At 38.8% G+C, this 20,718-nt stretch overlaps 3 protein-coding genes across 3 annotated transcripts; 2 read left to right on the top strand and 1 right to left on the bottom strand.

The window, feature by feature from the left end:
* Positions 1-1,975: 1,975 nt before the first annotated feature.
* Positions 1,976-14,465, top strand: LOC141631194 (uncharacterized). Its single transcript, XM_074443893.1, has 2 exons — positions 1,976-2,270; positions 14,008-14,465. The coding sequence occupies exons 1-2, from the start codon at positions 1,976-1,978 to the stop codon at positions 14,463-14,465; spliced, it is 753 nt and encodes a 250-aa protein (XP_074299994.1).
* Positions 14,466-17,263: 2,798 nt separating this feature from the next.
* Positions 17,264-17,701, top strand: LOC141631192 (uncharacterized). Its single transcript, XM_074443892.1, has one exon. The coding sequence runs from the start codon at positions 17,264-17,266 to the stop codon at positions 17,699-17,701; it is 438 nt and encodes a 145-aa protein (XP_074299993.1).
* Positions 17,702-18,076: 375 nt separating this feature from the next.
* LOC141633482 (protein LURP-one-related 11-like) lies at positions 18,077-19,410 on the bottom strand. Its single transcript, XM_074445944.1, has 3 exons — positions 19,093-19,410; positions 18,590-18,820; positions 18,077-18,326 (listed from the first exon to the last, which is right to left on the bottom strand). Exons 1-3 carry the CDS (start codon positions 19,348-19,350, stop codon positions 18,192-18,194), a joined length of 624 nt encoding a protein of 207 aa, XP_074302045.1. The 5' UTR covers positions 19,351-19,410; the 3' UTR covers positions 18,077-18,191.
* Positions 19,411-20,718: the final 1,308 nt, after the last annotated feature.

Here is a 20,718-nt window from a genome sequence, read left to right as displayed (position 1 = left end):
TATGAAATATTGAATGTAGACAATTAATTTAAGAATAATGATGATATCCCTTGGTTTTCTTTAACTTATATGTTACAAAATATATAATTACACTTTTGTAAGGAATTTTAGTAAATTTTATGTTTATGTGGAAGGGGTAGTTTAGTAATTCTACATGGTTGTGACGTGGCATCATAATAAGCTAAAAAATGAAAATACTCTTCAATTAGGCACTCAACATGCCTTTTAATATACTCAAACTATGATCAACTTTACACTCTTTTTTAACAATCCTATACTGCAAAACTCCCTCTAGGGTTTCCTATGAGGGTTTCCGTCTAGGCTACGTCTTCGCTCCTTCCTTGTTTTTGAAGGCAAACCTCTCGATTTCGATCGCGGGATTTGTAATTTTCTTCTCTCTTTCTCTTCCTGACCTTTCATATAATTCGTTTGTTTTTTAGCACAATTCGTTTATGCAATTCAGGTATGCCTGTCCCACCGCAAGGAAAAAATAACAATAGGGTTTTATATGATCCCTTAAGGGACCGTGGGAAGGGTCAAATGGCTGATAAGGATGAGGACTTTGTCTGGGATGTTGGTGGAGAGTCGAGCACCGAGGGACCATCACAGTATCTGCTTGTGGGGAGGATTTGGACGACAAAAGCAATCAACGCAAAAGCCGCAATTGATACTATGATTCGACTATGGAACTCGAAAGGTATGGTGGTTGGGAATTTAATTGATGTTAAGAGTAAAATTTTTGTCTTTAAATTTACTGAGGAAACTGATAAAGCGAAAGTGATCGAGGGCCAACCATGGCACTTCGATAAGTTTATTTGGAGTTTCAATGATCCCTATGATGAGGGAAAGTTAACTGAAACGCCAATGCTCCTTGTTCCGATCTGGGCGAGAGTGTATGACTTGCCGGTTAGGGGACGTTCGAACAAAGATAATATTCGCCGGTTGGGATTACAATTGGGTGAGTTTGTCATGGTGGATGAGGCGCCGTTCCCAGAGATGGAGAGCAATACGGATTAGGGTTCTACATGACGTTAGGAAACCCCTTGTATCGAGGGTTCGATGTATGATGCCATCACGGGGAATGATTGAGTTTGAAGTGAAGTATGAGAAACTCCCGACTTTTTGTTACGGGTGCGGAGTTCTAGGGCATGGCGAGAAGGATTGTGATGATGGGCCGTATGGTGAGGGTGAGTTGCGTTACGATGAATGCTTGAGAGCATCTCCATGGAAGGTGATCAAAACTAAGGCCGAACCAAAAGCAAAAAGTCCGAGGGACTTGAGTGGTTGTTTTGAAGTGGAGTACAGACGGAGAGAAGAGGATGCAGTAGCTGAAATGATTAGCAAAATCCAAGAAATTGCTATCAAATATAAGAGTTCGAGTACTAGGAGGGAGAAGAAATCAAATATGGATGAGGGGCAACACGAGGAAGGCCGTCCCAATAATATGACCTCTTCTGGTGAGGGCGAAATGGAAGGCCTGATTGAGAGTTGTGATAAGGGAGCTGGGGAGCTGGGCGAGGGTAAAGGAGTGGGAGAGGGAGCTGGGTTGAGGGATGGTGGCAGGGGGGTGACAAATGAGCTTGACACAGCAAGGAATGGGACGAGAACGGCTGCCACATGGAGGAGATTAGAGCAGGACAGAAGGGAAAGGGGAGATATGAGAATGAATCAGAGGGTGGACGGGAAGATGGTAGTCCATACGAAGAGAGCTGGGACTGAGGTCCAGGTGGGGGAGGGGGATGCTGCAAAACGACAACAAATTATGCCGGGGGGCATCATACCTGAGGCGGTGGTTGAGGATGCTCAACCCCGCCGAGAGCAATGAGTTTGATATGTTACAACTGTCGGGGGCTAGGCAACGACCCGACAGTTGTTAGGGTTAGGGGGTTGCTACGGAGGGAAAGACCAGAGGTGGTTATTCTGATGGAGACTAAGTTAAGTGCGGGGGAAATGAGGAGTATTATTTCAAGGCTAGATGGGTACGTTGGCAGCTGTGCGGACTCGGTGGGGCGATCTGCTACCCATTGGCAGCTGTGCGGACTCGGTGGGGCGATCTGCGGGTGTGGCGGTACTATGGAGGGATGGCATTGATGTTGAGGTCGTGTCCTCTACAGCTCACCATATTGATGTTAAGATTAAGGGTCTATTTGGTATTGGTGTTTGGAGACTAACAGGCTTTTATGGAAGGTCGAAGCAAGAGGACAAATGGCGTTCTTGGCAACTTCTAAGAGAGCTTAAGCCACTTTCAAATTTACCATGGGTAGTAATAGGTGAAGAGTCTATTGATCCAAAATACTCAAGAGGGGAGGGGGGGGGGGGGGTGAATTGAGGATTTAAAACTTTTGAAAGCTTTTTCGATTGTGCGTATGCAATTGATTATTTAAAGTTTATTGATTAAACTTTAACTAATCAACTAATGATTGTAAGCAAAGTAAACGAAAGAACGAAACAAGAAGAGACACGCGGATTTTTGAAGTGGTTCAGTTTCACAAGTCGAAACCTAAGTCCACTATTCTCGATTAATAAATTTAGTACCTTTCTACGGATTACAAATTTACTAACCCAACTCGTACAACTAACTCTAGCTGTAACTCAATGAGTACCGTTAAATACTCGAGTGACTAACTTACGCTAATAAGAAAGCACTAATGATTCTAACAAAGGTTCACGTTAATGAACAAGTTAAGAAATCAACTAAGCACTATTATCTTATAACGATAAATAAAGAACAAGTATGTGAGTTTTGTAATACACGACCTTTCAAAATATGCAAATCGGTTTTCGTTAAAAACACACGGTTTGCTCTTTAAAATATGAAAATAATTTTTATGCTTAAGGTCTCTCTTTTAGATGTTGTAAATAGCAAAGTATTTATAGGCAAAGAGGAGGAAGGCTACACGGTTTCTACAAGAACCCTAATAGCCGAAATAATAAGATATAATTACCAATTATATCTTCTTATTATCTCTTACCTAAAAGCCATAAAAGATAATAAAGAATATTCTAAAAGATAGAATATAATCTTTCCAAATATTAACTTTACTATAAATTCTAAGATTATGATAAGATTTCCTAAAACAAGAATATCTTTTACCACAAACAAATATATTAACTAAGATATAAGATATGTAAAGATGTTATTATAGAAAAAAATCTTTACCTAATATCTCATAGGCAACACGGCACAACACGGCTCATAGGCTCGTGAACCATGCAAACCCTAATCTTAGTATATAATTAGAATTTAGGTTTTTAAGAGAGGCTATATGGAAACCCTAATTGATAGTAAAGTCCAACTCATAAGTCGATCCAATAACCATCAATTAACGCTAACAATATAACCGGACTCCTCACTAAACCGGGCTTTATAAAATAAATACTTTCATTAAAACATATAAAATAAACTTTAAGAAATTGCAAAACAATTTTCGAACCATTTAAAAGTCGTGTATAAAAACTCAGCATTTCAATGTTATAGTAGAAGAGCTATAACATTGAGCTCTTTTACTAGTAATGTTATAGCTGCAAAGCTATAACTTTACTAATAAAGAAACTTATCCTTTGAGTACCATTAAGAGATAATCACCTATACTATTCTAATCTTCAAGGAGATCTTCGAGTATAGGCTACATCATCATCTAAGCTTGATTAATCTTCTAGACGAACTTCGTCTTCACATAATACTTGAATGAATCTTTGAATTGTGTGATCTTGAACAAGGACTTGAACTTCTCATGTAATCGTCACAATCCTCTTTGTTGCTCGTAATAGGTTAATGCTAAAACACTTAACAAACGATTACATGCAACAAGTATATAATATGTAAAGCACCTTGACATCATCAAACCATAAACATATAAGCTATATGGTCCAACAAATTCCCCCTTTTTGATGATGGCAAGTCTTCTAAAATTGTGACTAATGAAAAAGTTCCCCCTTAATATGATACCGTTATCTTGATAATAAAGATTAACGCAAGATCAAACAATTATATTCAATACCAAAGCTTTAAGGACTTTAAGAGACAATTGGTCTTGACAAGGAGCAAGCTTAGGTAGATGCTTACTATAGACGTTCTTTTCCCCTCTTGACATCATCGAAAAGTTAAGAACAAATCAAAAATGACTAGAATAACATAAGACGAGACAAGAGATAAAAACGCCATAAGAAATAAAATAACATGCAAGACTAGAAGCATCCAAAAGATAAGTAACATACAAACTAAGAATTAAACATGTCTAAAGCCAAAGTGGGCCGAATGATCACATGTCTAATAGAACACTTGGGCCATAACCACAAGTGTAATGCCAAAATGGGCCGAATAAGAGTTTGATTAACACACCACTAGATAAAAATAAAAGAAAAGCTAAGCAAGGTAAGGGTTAATGAGGGTAGGACGAGAGGAGGTCAAATGTTGCGGGTCTTATATGGGTTCACGTAGTCGGGTTTAGTACGGTGCTCCAAAGCATCCAGACGGTCGAATGAGCTCCAAACCAACTGTTAAAGAGTACCAATGCTCCTCTCAAAATTAAGCACCTTCAAAGAAAGAGCCTTTGTAGCTTCCAACGTGAGAGCTTGATCACCGGCCATCGCTTTCCCGTGCATCACCAAAGCACCACCCTGACTCGTAAGGAAGGTGAGACGATCACCGTGTGGGAACACTTCCCCACGAATAGCCTTCAGCTCCCTCTCAAAACCCGCTAATCGCTTGTCCACATCCTCCATCCACGAGTACACCCGACTAGCATCCAAACCCGAGTCTAAAGACCGAGATGGTCCAACCCGTGACAATGCCGTAGCCAAACTAGTCGAATGCTCCTCGAATTTCTCCATTAAACCACTCATAAATCCCTCCAATTTCGACTCAATAGCTCCTAAACCCGAATCCACCGGGGCTTTCTCAACATCCTTTGCCAGAAGCAACTCGGGTCCATCAACGACAAGACCCATTAGCTTGATCAACTTATCACACATACTATCCCGAGCACTAACACCGTAACTGTCAGTCCTTATCACTCCCTTAATTTCCAACAGACGAGATATCCACATACCATAAGGCAAATCGATTGTGGTGCTCAACTTGTCATTGGTCACCGTAAGACCAGTTTGAAGAATACGGTGCAAAACAACACTACCCAAATTCACCTTCTGTCCCTCCAACCAAGAATAAACCATAATTGCCTCATAACTCGACACCTTATCACGGCCTCCCCTCCTCGGCACTATTGTGTTCCACAAAAAATTTAAGAGGAATTTGATCTTAGCCGAGAGAGGTCGAACCACGATATTGACACCCTCCGTCATCTCCTCAAAATACTGCTTTACTAACAACTCCTTTTCACTTCCAACATTAGACCATTCAAGACTCGGATTTAATTCAATCCCTTCATTAGGAACCGAAAAATCAGAGCAAAAATCCGAAACAGAGACGGTAACATCGACACCATTAACAACCGCATGCAACACTCCTTTCTTAATTGACACACTAGCAAAGAACTGTACCACCTCAACCGGGTATATAGGACCCGAAAATTGACTTATGTGACTCCACCCTTGAAAATCAAAAAAATTAATAAAGAAAGTAAGAGCGGGTACACTAACCAACCAAGATTTCGGATAAAACCGACCACCATGAATAGAATACCTTAAAACTCGATTAACCAAGATGCTTTCATCATGAGTAAGCCGAACACGATTTAACCCTTCTTTTGTTGCGGCTTTCGAAGCATCCCGAAGCAGAGTACGAGCCACACCATTCCGAACTATCACCTCGGGTTCTTCTATAATCGCTTCACCATTATCAACAACAACTTTATTTTTACCCTTGAAAAGACGGCGTCTTTTGCCCTCGGAGACCGATTCGTCCCGACTACGAAACAGGGGCGAGTTTTGGTTTGGTTGTGGTGAAGGACAATTCATGGAATGAGGAGTATGTGGTGGTAGAGGTGATGTTTGGTGAGGAAAGGGGCGGTTTTGGTGGTAACGGGTTGAGGATCGGGTATTTTTTGCATGGGATGTGTTCATGATGATGGAGATTGTTTGAAAAAGTAGATGATGGTGATTGTTGGAGTAAAGGAGAGGATATGCAATGATGGTAAATATTTGGAAGAAGAAAAGTGAGCAAGTGGGTATGGGTGGACGGTCAAGCAAGGGTAGATATAGGTCTAGGTATTAGGGTTAACAAGTGTAGGTGTAATATGGTAAGTGTTATTAATTAGGAATAGGAAAGTGATAAGTATGGAAATTTATGATGATATGACATGAATTAGGAAGTTGATTTGATATAGGAAAGATATGAGCCGTGTATTGTGAGTTTGTTTGTGAGATTTTTTTTTTTTTTTAATTAATTTGGAAAGATAAAAAAAAATATGGTGTGTTTATTTATTGTGATAAAAATAAGTTTGTATATCAATTAAATTCTAAATAGCAAATAGAATCTTATGAAGAAAATATTTCTATAAACGAAATTACTCATGCAACGCAATATACGGACACAGTCATACAATCTTAACTTAACTAGTCAGTCATAAAAAGATTGAACAAATATAGAAGCTTAGGTACCACTGATTAAACCAATTTCCAACCGTAGAGTCTCAAATCGTTCTCTAGCTAATGATTTTGTCAAAATGTCTGCCCATTGTTTTTCAGTACTACAAAATTCAAGTTTTATATTCCCCTTCTCAACATGGTCTCTAATAAAATGGTGTCTAATTTCAATATGTTTGGTACGTGAATGTAGTGCGGGATTTTTAGAGATTATTATCGCACTAGTATTATCACATAGAATAGGAATACATCCTACGTCAACACCATAATCACGTAATTGTTGCTTAAGCCATAAAAGTTGAGTACATACCAGTCCTGCAATATATTCGCTTCTGGCAATTGAGAGAGCAACCGAATTTTGTTTCTTCGAATCCCACGTGATGATACACGGTCCGATAAAGGTGGCGACACCCGACGTACTTTTCCTGTCTAGAGAACATCCTGCGTAGTCGGCATCTGAATAACCGACTAGGTCAAAATTGCATTCCATAAGATACCATAGATATAAATTAGCCGTTCCAATCAGATAACGTAAGATTCGTTTTACGGCCGTCATATGCGATTCTTTGGGAGACGATTGATATCTCGCACAAACGCATACGCTAAACATGATATCAGTCTACTTGCGGTCAAATATAACAAAGTGACTCAATCATCCCACGGTAAGTAGTTTCATCAACCGATTTACCGTTTTCATCCAATGTCAATTTCTTGTTCTCGACCATTGGAGTAGGCATAGCGTGTGAATTTTCCATCCCGAATTTCCGAATCAACTCTTTGATGTATTTCTGTTGATGGATCTTAATGCCTTCATCTGTTTGTTGTATCTGCACCCTAGGAAGAATTTCAATTCTCCCATCATACTCATCTCGAATTCGGAAGTCATCAACTCGGAAAAGTATTTGCATAGGCTTCGGTTGGTCGATCCAAAAATGATATCATCGACGTATATTTGGACAACCAAAAGGTCGAACCCTCGCTTTTTAGAAATAGGGTTTTGTCGACGGATCCTCTACTGAATCCACTGTCAAGTAGAAACTTAGATAATCTGTCGTACCAAGCCCTAGGTGCTTGCTTCAATCCGTATAGGGCTTTATCCAGTTTGAACACGTGATTCTGAAATTTGATATTCTTAAAACCAGGGGGTTGTTCAACGAAGACTTCTTCTTGTAGATAACCGTTCAAGAATGCCGTCTTGACATCCATCTGGAAGAGCTTCATTCCTTTGTGTGCGGCGAATGCAATCGAAGTCTAATAGCTTCAAGACGTGCAACAAAAAGTGCGAAAGTCTCGTCATAATCTATTCCTTCTTGTTGATTATATCCTTGGACCACCAATCTTGCTTTGTTTCTGACAATGACTCCGGCATCATCTAATTTGTTCCTGAAGACCCACCGAGTTCCAATGACTGTCCGATCTTTTGGTCTAGGAACTAAATGCCAAACCTTGTTTCTTTCGAACTCACAAAGCTCTTCTTGCATAGCTATAATCCAATTTGATTCAGCTAGAGCTTCATTGATGTTCTTTGGTTCGATCATGGATAGGAAAGAGTAGAAGGAACAGAAGTTGTTTAAGGAACGTCTTGTTTGAACACCCTTCTTAATATTCCCAAGAATATTGTCCATGGGGTGTGAGTTCTTGTATTTCCACTTTGTCGAAGTACTTGGTTCTTCCTCGTTATTTGAGCTTGACCCGACTTCATTTGGCTCGGAATTAGAGGAAGTTCCCCCTGAATCCAATCCGGGTGTTGTATTTGAGCCGATTATAACCTCGGGCTCTCCACTTTGATTTGGATTCAATGTTACAGTAACATCATCTATAACATTGGTTTGGGAGTTCTTATTTTGAGTCGATGTTATAGTATCATCAACTATAACTTTGTCCTTCTCCTTTTTGTCTTTTGAGGAACGATCGAGTTCATCGTTTATTCCCTCAATTTCATTATCCTCTAATTCCAAATCCGGGGGATCGTCTCTTGAAAGACGAAAGTCGGGTTCATCCAAGTCTTCTTCCTCATCCTGTAAAGGCTTATCGAACATGTTATCTTCATCAAAGATAACGTGGACACTTTCTTCAATACAGAGAGTTCTCTTATTGAATACTTTGTAAGACTTGCTATGATCTGAGTATCCTATAAAAATCGCCTCATCACTCCTAGGGTCGAATTTACTCAAAACGGTTTTTACCGTTATTATGTACAAAACATTTACTCCCAAAACAACGAAGATGGGAGATATTAGGTTTTCGACCTCTAAGGAGTTCATAGGGGGTTTTCTTAAGGATAGGTCGGATCATAGCACGATTATGGATGTAGCAAGAAGTACTAATGGCTTCAGCCCAAAAGTTACGAGGTAAGCCACTACACAAGAGCATTGTACGTGCCATATCTTCTAAGGTTCTATTCATACGTTCAACGACACCGTTTTGTTGCGGAGTTCTTGGTGTAGAAAAGTTATGCCCTACACCATTAACTCTACAATATTCTATAAAGGTTTGATTATCAAATTCGGTGCCATGATCCGTACGAATAGATACTAGATTAGTCTTATATTTATTTTGAACACGTTTCATAAGACAATCAAATTCATCAAAAGTTTCGTCTTTTGAATGAAGAAAGATAGGCCATACATACCTTGAGTAGTCATCTACAAGAACAAAGACGTACCTTGATCCTTCTCTACTCCGTACCTTCATAGGTCCACATAAATCCATGTGTACTAGTTCCAAGGCTTTATTTGTGCTCACTACTCTTTTAGGTTTGAACGATGATCTTACTTGTTTACACCTAGCACATGTGTCACACATCTTTTCTTGGTCGAACTTGATCTTAGGCAACCCTTCAACCAAGTCCCACTTCTTGAGTTTATTCAAGGTTAGCGAGCTAATGTGACCGAATTGTTTATGCCATAAACAAGGATCATCAAGTGTAACTTTCATACATGAAAAAGAGTTAGTAGGCACAACATTTAAATCTACCATATAAACATTCCTTTTTCGGTGGCCTTCAAGAATAACGTTGCTAGTTCCTTCAATAATAATGCGACAACTATCGCATGAAAAACTACTTTGTTACCTTTGTCACATAGTTGAGATATGCTTAGCAAGTTGTGTTTTAGACCATCTACGAGATAAACGTCACTTATTGCGTGAGACTTAGAGATTCCGATTTTGCCAACGCCGATTACTTTTCCCTTTTTATTGTCCCCGAACGTCACTTTTCCTCCGTTGAAAGGCTTGAGTGAAAGAAATAGATTCTTATCTCCGGCCATGTGTCTTGAACATCCACTGTCAAGATACCATTGATTGTTTTCTTTCACTTCTACCTGCAGAAAGGATTAGATACAGTTTTTAGGTACCCAAGCTAAGTTGGGTCCCTTATGATTAGTTACTCTAAATACTAAGTCCTTTCGAACCCAAACACGTCTAATGACCGTTTTTCTAACCTTAGGTTTGTTTGGCTTGGGAGAAGTTCTAGGGTTAGGGTTTTCTCTAGGTCTCGGAACTTCTCTAGGTCTCGGAATTTCTTTAGGTCTATCTGGACTAGTTGTCTTGCGAATAGGTTTACTGGGTTGAGATCTACAAGGGCTTTGTGAGGTGCTAGGTTTCTTAGAGTAGTCAAAGGCCATGTCATAGAACCAACGAAATTTATTATTTCTTTCTTCGTTAGGTTCGTTAGTGGGGGTTTCCTTATCCTCGACAACTGTGTCAACAGTTTTAGCATGTTCGGCATTCTTTCGTAAGTCTTGAGCCTTTTTGACACAATTGATTTGGATATGACCCGTATGACCACAAAAGAATTGCAAATCAAGTACTCGGAAGATCAAGATACTTCCTTTTTCTGAAATCAAAATCCGAAGGTGTTGATTTGCATTTAGAGTGATCTCTACGGCTGTAGCACTCATGTCCTAACCCCATCTTCATATTATTGTCAGATTGTTCGGTTAGGAAGTTTAGGACTTTTGTACTACCTTCCCACTTGTCATGGACCTTTCTAGCGTGTAGAAGTAGGTCTTTTAGGGTTTTAATTTCCTCTTGACACTTCGTATGATCTACATCATTGTCCTTTTTGAAGTTATCACCAAAGTCTTGGAATCGTTTATTAAGAATGAACACGACATCAGTGTGTTGTTTCTTAACGTTGATCATATCGGTCTTAGATTCTTTCAATTGCTTCGAAAGAGAATCTATCTCTTTCTTTTGGTCTAGGATCACTTCTTCATTAGATGTGACCTTAGTTTCCAAAAGTTCTTTGACTTTTCTAAGTTCTAAAGTTATAGCTTCATTAGCTATAACTTTGGCTTGAAGGTGCTTGATGTTAAGCTTTAGATCGAAAGTTATAGCTTCATTAGCTATAACCTTGGATTCTAATTCCTTCTTTTCAGCCATTGTAGAATCTCATGTTGTAGCTTTCTCAGCTATAACTTTAGATTTCAACTTCTTAGCTTTAGCCTTGAGAGTATGATTCTCTTCTGCAATTTCAAGAATCTGTTCCTTTAGATCTTTTAATTCCAAATCCTGTTCGTGACACTTATCAAGAGATTGTTCAAAGAATTCAATTAAAGCACTTTTAGACAATTTCCTAACACGTTTCTTAAGCTCAAGATAACTTACCTCTTCATCGTCGTCTTCGTCTGATTCTCCAAGAAAGCAATAGTTTGAGTGAGAATTTGTGCTTTCATCGTCACTGTCGGAGATTAGGTCAAGACTAACACTGCTAAGACAAAGGTTTGCTACTTCGTCGTCTTCAGATTCCTCGTCATCTTCTGAGTCAAGGTCTCCCCAACACGAAGCCATCATAACTTGCTTGAATTCTCTCTTTGTCTTCTCACGTTTTGTCTTGTCCTTAATCTTCTCCCATGTTGGACAATCTTTGATCATGTGACCAGATTCTCCACACTTGAAGCAACCTCTATTTGCGAAGGACGACTTTGAGTCATTAACCTTTTTGTTGAATGACTTGTTGTTACTGTTGTTATAGGATGATTTTGTTTGTTTATTTCGAAAATTTTTATTTTTAAACGTCGTGCAAACAAGACAGTTTCATCCTCTAGGTCAGAGTCCACTTCTTCGCTCTTTAAAGCCATACTCTTATTGCGACTTGGTTAAGCGTCGTCTTTGTTAAGAGTAATTTCATGGGCCATGAGAGCACCAATGAGTTCTTGATAGGATAGGGTTTCAAGATCTCGTGATTCCTCCATTGCAGTGACCTTAGCACGCCACTTCTTAGTAAGGCTCCTAAGAACCTTTCTAGCAATGTCCTCGGTACAAAATTTCCTACCTAGGTTTTTTAATTCATTTATTATACTTGAGAACCTTGCGGACATACTATCTAGAGACTCATTAGGCTCCATGATGAATAGCTCATATTTTTGCATAAGCAAATCAATTCGGTGCTTCCTAACAATGGAAGTACCTTCATAAGCTAATTCGAGTCCATCCCATATCTCCTTGGCCGTAGAGCATGAGGAAAACCGATCAAACTCAGTAGAAGTCATTCCGTTTTGCAGAAGACTTATTGCTTTGGAGTTCTTTTCGGCCTTCTTGTAGTCGGCCTCGACATAGTCCTCTTCTTTCTTTTCATAGGTAGTGCCTTCCTCGGATGCCACAAGAATTTTGTGTGGTCCGTTTTGAATGATCCTCCAGCACTCCCAATCGTGTCCTTTTACATAGTGAGTCATCATGTTTTTCCATAATCCATAATTCTTCCCATCAAAGACGGGACACTTGAGATATTTGGAATCCATTTATCACGTGATAGGCAGCGGAATATAAAACAATAAGATAAATGAAAAACAAGATAGATCAGCCTCTTTGCGGTTAGGCAATCAAGAGCACGAGGCTCTGATACCAATTGAAGAGTCTATTGATCCAAAATACTCAAGAGGCGGGGGGAGGGGGGGGTGAATTGAGGATTTAAAACTTTTGAAAGCTTTTTCGATTGTGGGCAGATGCAATTGATTATTTAAAGTTTATTGATTAAACTTTAACTAATCAACTAATGATTGTAAGCAAAGTAAACGAAAGAACGAAACAAGAGGAGACACACGGGTTTTGAAGTGGTTCAGTTTCACAAGTCGAAACCTACGTCCACTATTCTCGATTAATAAATTTAGTATCTTTCTACGGATTACAAATTTACTAACCCAACTCGTACAACTAACTCTAGCTGTAACTCAATGAGTACCGTTAAATACTCGAGTGACTAACTTACGCTAATAAAAAAGCACTAATGATTCTAACAAAGGTTCACGTTAATGAACAAGTTAAGAAATCAACTAAGCACTATTATCTTATAACGATAAATAAAGAACAAGTATGTGAGTTTTGTAATACACGACCTTTCAAAATATGCAAATCGGTTTTCGTTAAAAACACACGGTTTGCTCTTTAAAATATGAAAACAATTTTTATGCTTAAGGTCTCTCTTTTAGATGTTGTAAATAGCAAAGTATTTATAGGCAAAGAGGAGGAAGGCTACACGGTTTCTACAAGAACCCTAATAGCCGAAATAATAAGATATAATTATCAATTATATCTTCTTATTATCTCTTACCTAAAAGCCATAAAAGATAATAAAGAATATTCTAAAAGATAGAATATAATCTTTCCAAATATTATCTTTACTATAAATTCTAAGATTATGATAAGATTTCCTAAAACAAGAATATCTTTTACCACAAACAAATATATTAACTAAGATATAAGATGTGTAAAGATGTTATTATAGAATAAAATCTTTACCTAATATCTCATAGGCAACACGGCACAACACGGCTCATAGGCTCGTGAACCATGCAAACCCTAATCTTAGTATATAATTAGAATTTAGGTTTTTAAGAGAGGCTATATGGAAACCCTAATTGATAGTAAAGTCCAACTCATAAGTCGATCCAATAACCATCAATTAACGCTAACAATATAACCGGACTCCTCACTAAACCGGGCTTTGTAAAATAAATACTTTCATTAAAACATATAAAATAAACTTTAAGAAATTGCAAAACAATTTTCGAACCATTTAAAAGTCGTGTATAAAAACTCAGCATTTCAATGTTATAGTAGAAGAGCTATAACATTGAGCTCTTTTACTAGTAATGTTATAGCTGCAAAGCTATAACTTTACTAATAAAGAAACTTATCCTTTGAGTACCATTAAGAGATAATCACCTATACTATTCTAATCTTCAAGGAGATCTTCGAGTATAGGCTACATCATCATCTAAGCTTGATTAATCTTCTAGACGAACTTCGTCTTCACATAATACTTGAATGAATCTTTGAATTGTGTGATCTTGAACAAGGACTTGAACTTCTCATGTAATCGTCACAATCCTCTTTGTTGCTCGTAATAGGTTAATGCTAAAACACTTAACAAACGATTACATGCAACAAGTATATAATATGTAAAGCACCTTGACATCATCAAAACATAAACATATAAGCTATATGGTCCAACAATAGGTGACTTCAATGAAATCCTTTATGAACACGAGAAATCGGGCGGAACTCCCAGAAAGCAGAGTGTTATGGATGCGTTCAGAGAAGCCATGGACGAGTGTGGACTGATCGATATTGGTTTTTGTGGTAGCCCGTATACGTGGTGGAATAGAAGGGGCGAACCTAATGCAGTTTTTGAACGGTTGGACCGAGCGCTTGTTACTACATCTTTTGTTGAGCAATGCCCGACTATCATGCTACATCATTTGGATTTTGACAAATCAGACCACGCACCCATAAAGCTTGCTCTATATAGCCCACCGAGAAGTATAAAAGCTAGGGGTTTCAAATTCGAAGATATGTGGGCAAAGAACGAGAGCTGCGAGGGGGTAGTGCGTGAAGCATGGGGTGATGAGGGGGGAGGATTTGGACAGCCAGTCACAGCAAAGCTCACAAACTGTTCGGATAAATTACTAGCGTAGAGTAGGACAGAATTTGGTGACTTGCGGAAGAAGGTTGAGGAGAAAAGGAAAAGGCTGATGTTCTTAGACTCTTGTGTGCCATCAAAGGAAGTGGTGAGGGAGAGGAGAGAGACATGCACTCGGCTGGACGAATTAATGATGGCTGAGAAAACGTACTGGCGACAGCGGTCGCGAATTGAGTACCTTGGGGAGGGAGACCAGAATACCCAATTTTTCCATTTAAGGGCGTCAAACCGAAGGCGGAGAAACCGGATAAATAGACTAAAAGACACTGATGGGAATTGGGTCACTACTGATGAAGAATTGGAAAGGCTGGCTGTGTCATATTTTGAGGGGCTTTTTACATCTTCGAACCCGACGAGGATGGAGGATGCCCTACAGTGTGTTATCCCGACTGTTTCTGCTGATATGAATGATGTTCTAACAAGGCCTTTTACGAGGGAGGAAGTGTACCAGGCCCTGTGCCAAATGAAACCTTCGAAGGCGCCGGGACCGGATGGCCTCAACGCAAATTTTTTCCAAACCTTTTGGCATATTATCGGAGGAGAGGTGGCGGACTTTATATTAAATGTCTGGAAGGAAGGGAATATATAGCTCAGATAAATGACACAAATATTGTTTTAATTCCGAAGGTTAAGCAAGTCTGTCAGATGAGCGAGTTTAGACCAATTTCTCTGTGTAATGTCTTATACAAGATGGCCTCCAAAGTGTTGGTTAATAGACTGAAGCCTTTTCTGGAATTTTTAGTTGATGATGAGCAAAGTGCGTTTGTCTCGGGACGACTTATTTCGGATAACGATATAATAGCCTTTGAAGCCTTCCACTATATTAAATCTCACCACCACGGAAAACATGGGAGTATGGCTTTTAAACTTGATATGAGTAAAGCCTACGATCGGGTGGAGTGGAATTTTCTGGAACGGACAATGGTCAGAATGGGGTTTACGGCTCGATGGATTGACACGGTCATGAGGTGCGTTCGTACTATTAGGTCAGCGGTGTTAATAAATGGGAAGCCAACATCATATTTGCGACCTAGGAGGGGCTTGAGGCAGGGAGATCCGCTCTCGCCGTATCTCTTCATAATTTGTGCGAATTTATTCTCACTTTTGATTGCAGTGGAGGCCGAGAGAAAGAGCCTGGTGAGAGTGCGGATTTGCAGACGATCTCCTTGCTTGACTCACTTGTTTTTCGCGGATGACACTCTGATTATGAGCCGTGCTGATGAAAGGAATGCAGAAACAATCCGGAGGGTTATTGATTTGTACCAGGATGCCTCAGGCCAGCGCTTAAACATGCAAAAATTGGAGCTCTTCTTTAGTCCAAATACCACCGAGGTTGAGAAGCAGCAAGTTACTATGATCCTTGATGCAACAGTGGTTAATTCTCCGACGAAATACCTGGGACTTCCGGCCATAATTGGTAAGAACAAAAGTCCAGCCTTTGCGCCGGTAAAAGAGCGAATTTGGAAGAAGTTGAAGGGATGGAAAGAAAAATTGTTATCTTTTGCAGGTAGAGAGGTCCTAATTAAGGCGGTTGTCCAATCGATCCCTACCTATCAAATGGGACTATTTAAATTTCCATTAAGTCTTTGTTCGGAGATTGAAGGTAATTTAGCGAGATTCTGGTGGGGACATGGAGATGAAAAGAACCGGTTATGTTGGGTGGCTTGGGACAAAATGTGCAAGTCGAAACGAGATGGTGGACTGGGATATCGTCACTTTGAGTCTTTTAACCTTGCGATGCTCACAAAACAAATTTGGCGACTGTATGATAACCCTCAATCACTAGCAGCTCGACTCCTTGCTGCCCGGTATTTTCCAAATGGCGACATTCTCTCGGCTAGCTTGGGTCACCATCCATCTTTTTTGTGGAGGAGTTTGATGGAAGCTATGTGGGTGATTCGGGAAGGAAGTCGATGGCTAATAGGGGATGGGAAGTCGGTCAGGTTCTGGCGTGACCCGTGGCTGACAAAGGGACCAAGATTTCGTGTTATCTCACCAGCCAGGGGAGATATTGAGAGTAAAGTGGGAGATTGGATTCTTGAGTCGCCTATGAGATGGAACGAGGATAAACTACAGCATCACCTATTAGAGTTTGAGGGCGCGGAAATTAAAAGAATTCCTTTGTGTGAAGACGTGGGAGGAGATAGACTAATCTGGCACTATGAAAAGAATGGCAAGTACTCTGTGAAATCAGTGTAACATTTTATCAGATGGAAGAAGGAACAAAGGGAGGGGCAGGGCATTACGAGTGAGGAACCGACAATTTGGAGGAAATTGTGGAAGCTTAATGTTCCTCCAAAGGTGAAGAGCTTCATTTGGAGAGTGCTGCGGGGAGCTCTTCCATGTGCGGGTAGTTTACAACGAAGGGTAAAGGATGCTAACCCGACATGCTTTCGCTGCAATGCCCAGGTGGAGAGTGATTTACATGCTCTTGTGTGGTGCCTGTATGTGCAGGAAGTGTGGAATGAAACCAATATTGAGGGGATGGACAAGTGGGAGCGGTTCCATATGATCGATTACCTATTGGATCACATTATAAATAGAATCAAAGGGAAGGAGCAGAGTAAAATAATTATGGTGTTATGGGCTATCTGGAATGGACGAAATAGAGAGTACCACGGAGGAGAGAGATGGGAACCGAGAAGGGTAGTTGAGAGTGCATGGAGTTTTTGGCAAGCATGAAGTGATGCTCAAAGGACGGAAAAGCCGCGATAGTTTGGGAATAATGAGGGAGCGATAAGATGGACAAGGCCTCAAGTGGGGTTTATGAAAGTAAATGTAGATGCGGGAGTGATGGGGTCGGGTTTAGGCGTGATAATCAGGGACCATAATGGCCAGGTAGTGAGAGCAGGGGTGCAACAAGTTAAGGAGGCATGGGATGCGGATGTGGCGGAAGCGAAAGCAATGGAGTTTGGTCTAATTACAGCTTTCCAAATGGAGTTGCAGAACATTGTAGTTGAAGCGGACTGTTTGCCCCTTGTGACAATGCTTCGAGCTAAGAGCTTCCCTCGGAACTACTTCGACAATATTGGAAAGGTTATTGTTGAGCTTGCAAGTAGGTTCAATTGTATTGAGTTTAAGTTTGTAAGGAGGGAGGGAAATAGAGCAGCTCACTGTATGGCTCATCTATTACCTCTTGTCTATTCTACTAGATTCTGGGTAGGAATGGTGCCGGAATCCATCACTATGATTGTATCTTCTGATCTTGAGCCGTTTGCTACTAATGAATGAATAAAAATGCCTTTTACCTTCAAAAAAAAACATGCCTTTTAATATTATTATATAGATAATACAATGCGTAAAAAAAGTTGATAACAACTAAATCTCTTAAAAATCAAATTTCGTACTCCGTATATTTTATGTAAGAGGAATGTTGTGCTACATAATTTGGCATATTTCAATCTTATTTCACATAATAGTGTAGAAAGATACTTCAATTAAGATTTTATATTCATTTGTTAGGCCGAATTTCTATAGAATAGCCTAATATAGAAGGCCCAATTCCTTGCTAAAATATTTGAGCGGGAAAATTTTTAGAATTACTTATTCTTTTAGTTAAAGGGGGATGTTTGTATCCCCAATCAATTTTAATGTATATACCGCCTTTATAAATTTTAAAGCAAACGATGTTGTTTACATGACACATTTTCTACAATCAGAACAATTCCGATCTCAATCTCATGAGCACTCAAACGTACAAATATACAGCAGGTCCAAAAATTCATATTCTACTGTGAATAAGACTATATGCAAGCATTAGTCCCATAATTAACGACTGATCAACATTTGCTTCCACCACTAAAGTCAATACATCGTTTCCCAATATTACCCCTCCCTCCGATTGCTTCCTCTTCATCTGCATTACAATAGTAAACTATATTAGTAAAAAACATCATATATTTATCAGAACGTCACCTGATGATATCGAAACTCAGTATCACTCTCTCATATAAAACATGCACGGTCCATCAACATAATGAACTCTACATAAGACTATAAGAGCATGTAAGCACCCCATTAATGTATATTAATTACTCTATTCTATAATCATATTCTGATTCCAACACTCATTTAATTATACATATATTCTGTAAATGAAAATCAAAGACGAGAATTTACCTCGGCTATTCGGCCGCCTAATCTATCTACTATGCTACACGATGAAAACTCGGTTTTGCCCTTCTCAATCTTGAACACGGTTGACTTTTTATCATTGTCCAAGCTGACCAACACTTCACACTCCAAGGGCTTTTTGGTAAATTTCCAACATTTTTGTACTTGAAACAACCATGATGCACCCTTCTTCTTCTCATCCTTGTACCCTTCCCAACGTGATAACAACCTAAATTTCTGCATTAAACAACAGTTAAAAAATCAAATTAGCAATGTTAAACTCGATAATAACATGCAGATGACAACTAGCTTAATTAATTGGTAAAGTCATAAGCAGTGGTGCTTATGACCTAGGTTCAAATCCCATCAGCATCAAAATGGTCATTGTGGCTCCCTATACGCCAAAAAAAAACTCGATGATAACATGTGAAATTACCAAACTACCCTTATCGTCAAAATTTGCTCTTGGATTACATACCTTTTTTTTTTTTGAGGGTTGGATTACATACCTTTTTAAGAATGGTAAGGAGGACATTTCCATGAGAATCCATGAGGAACACTTTAGCACAACATTTGGTACCATAGTTATCAACCCGATACGCTACACGGCCATTCGAGTCGTAAACCGTACAACCTTGACCTCCAAGTATCAAAGATTTCATCCATAGAGTAAAAACTTCCCTAGTAGATGAAATATCATCATTAGATTTACTGCTAGGGTTACAATGTTGTGGTGATAATGTTACTTGTTGAGGATGAATCTTCATGTTTAATTTTTTGCTATTTTATGTTATTTGTAAGTTAATTAGTTTGAGTTCTAGTTATGATTTGATGAGCTTAATGATTTCACTCTGTGTGTTGAAACCGTTTTTATATGGTTGTATAAATACTCTAGAAATAAATAAAATATGGTCATGTAACCAAGTCAAACTATTTTAATAAGATATCTAGTTTTTTTGCTTTTTGTGGTGGAGGTTAATGACACTTAGGTAAAGTTGATTAAGAGTTAAGAATATTGATAATTTATTTAATCTTATTAGAGTAAACAATGCTTAGATTGTTAATTAGTGCTTTGATTGTTACTGCTCGAACAATGCATAGTTTTTAAATCACACTCGTACGTACTCGTACTACGGCCCTGTTCTTTTGGACTTAAAGTCACTTAAGTTAGGTTAACTTCAGATTCAATAAGTTCAGTTCAGTTCAGATCAGATCCTATAAGTTCAGTTCAGATCCTATAAGTTCTGTTCAGTTCAGATCTTATAAGTTCGGTTCAGTTCAGATCCTATAAATTCACTTTAAAAAAGTTATATACAGAGTATTATTTTTAAAAACCGACGCAAAAACATTTGACATTATTAATTATTCCATACATGTATACATTATTATTTTTAAAACAAAATTATCACTCTTCTCATTATTTTTTATCGTAATGTAACCGTGGTATAATGTATGAACAAACCAATATATATAAAGCGGAAAAAATGTTTTTATCTTACCTTGTGTTTTAGACTATATTTTCTTATCAGTGTTCTCTCTTGGCCGCCCACTAATTTTTTGTAAAAATTTTCTTTAATCTCAATAAAAGTTTGCGTTTTAATAATAATAATAAAAAAAAAAAAATAATAATAATAAAAAAAGTTGCGGTTTTAAAAAAAAATATTAAAATTAACAACAACAACAACAACAACAACAACAACAACAACAATATTTAAGTTAATATTTAAGTTAATTTAAATTCGGATCGTGTAAGTTCAGTTCAGATCCTATAAGTTCAGTTCAGTTCAGATCCAATAAGTTCAGTTCAGTTCAGATCCTATAAGTTCAGTTCAGATCCAATAAGTTCGATTCGATTCGAGATCCTATAAGTTCGATTCGATTCGATTCGAGATCCTATAAGTTCAGTTCAGTTCAGATCAAATCCGTTTCAGTCCAAAAGAACAGAGCCTACGTATGTGCTGGTAGGCTCAGAGGCGGATCTTGGTTGGTGTGCGCAGGGGTCAGGCCCCCCCTTTGATTTTGGGCTGACCTCACAATTTTAGTATAACTAGTTGTTGCGCCGCGCCCTCCCGGGCGCGGAGCCCCAATTTGTTTTATTGTTTATAGAAGACCAACATGAATCTTGTTGAGGTACC

Source organism: Silene latifolia, chromosome Y (assembly GCF_048544455.1).
Source record: "Silene latifolia isolate original U9 population chromosome Y, ASM4854445v1, whole genome shotgun sequence".
Taxonomy (NCBI): Eukaryota; Viridiplantae; Streptophyta; class Magnoliopsida; order Caryophyllales; family Caryophyllaceae; genus Silene; species Silene latifolia.
Note: the sequence above shows the minus strand (reverse complement) of the source record. Positions and strands in the feature narration are given on the sequence as shown.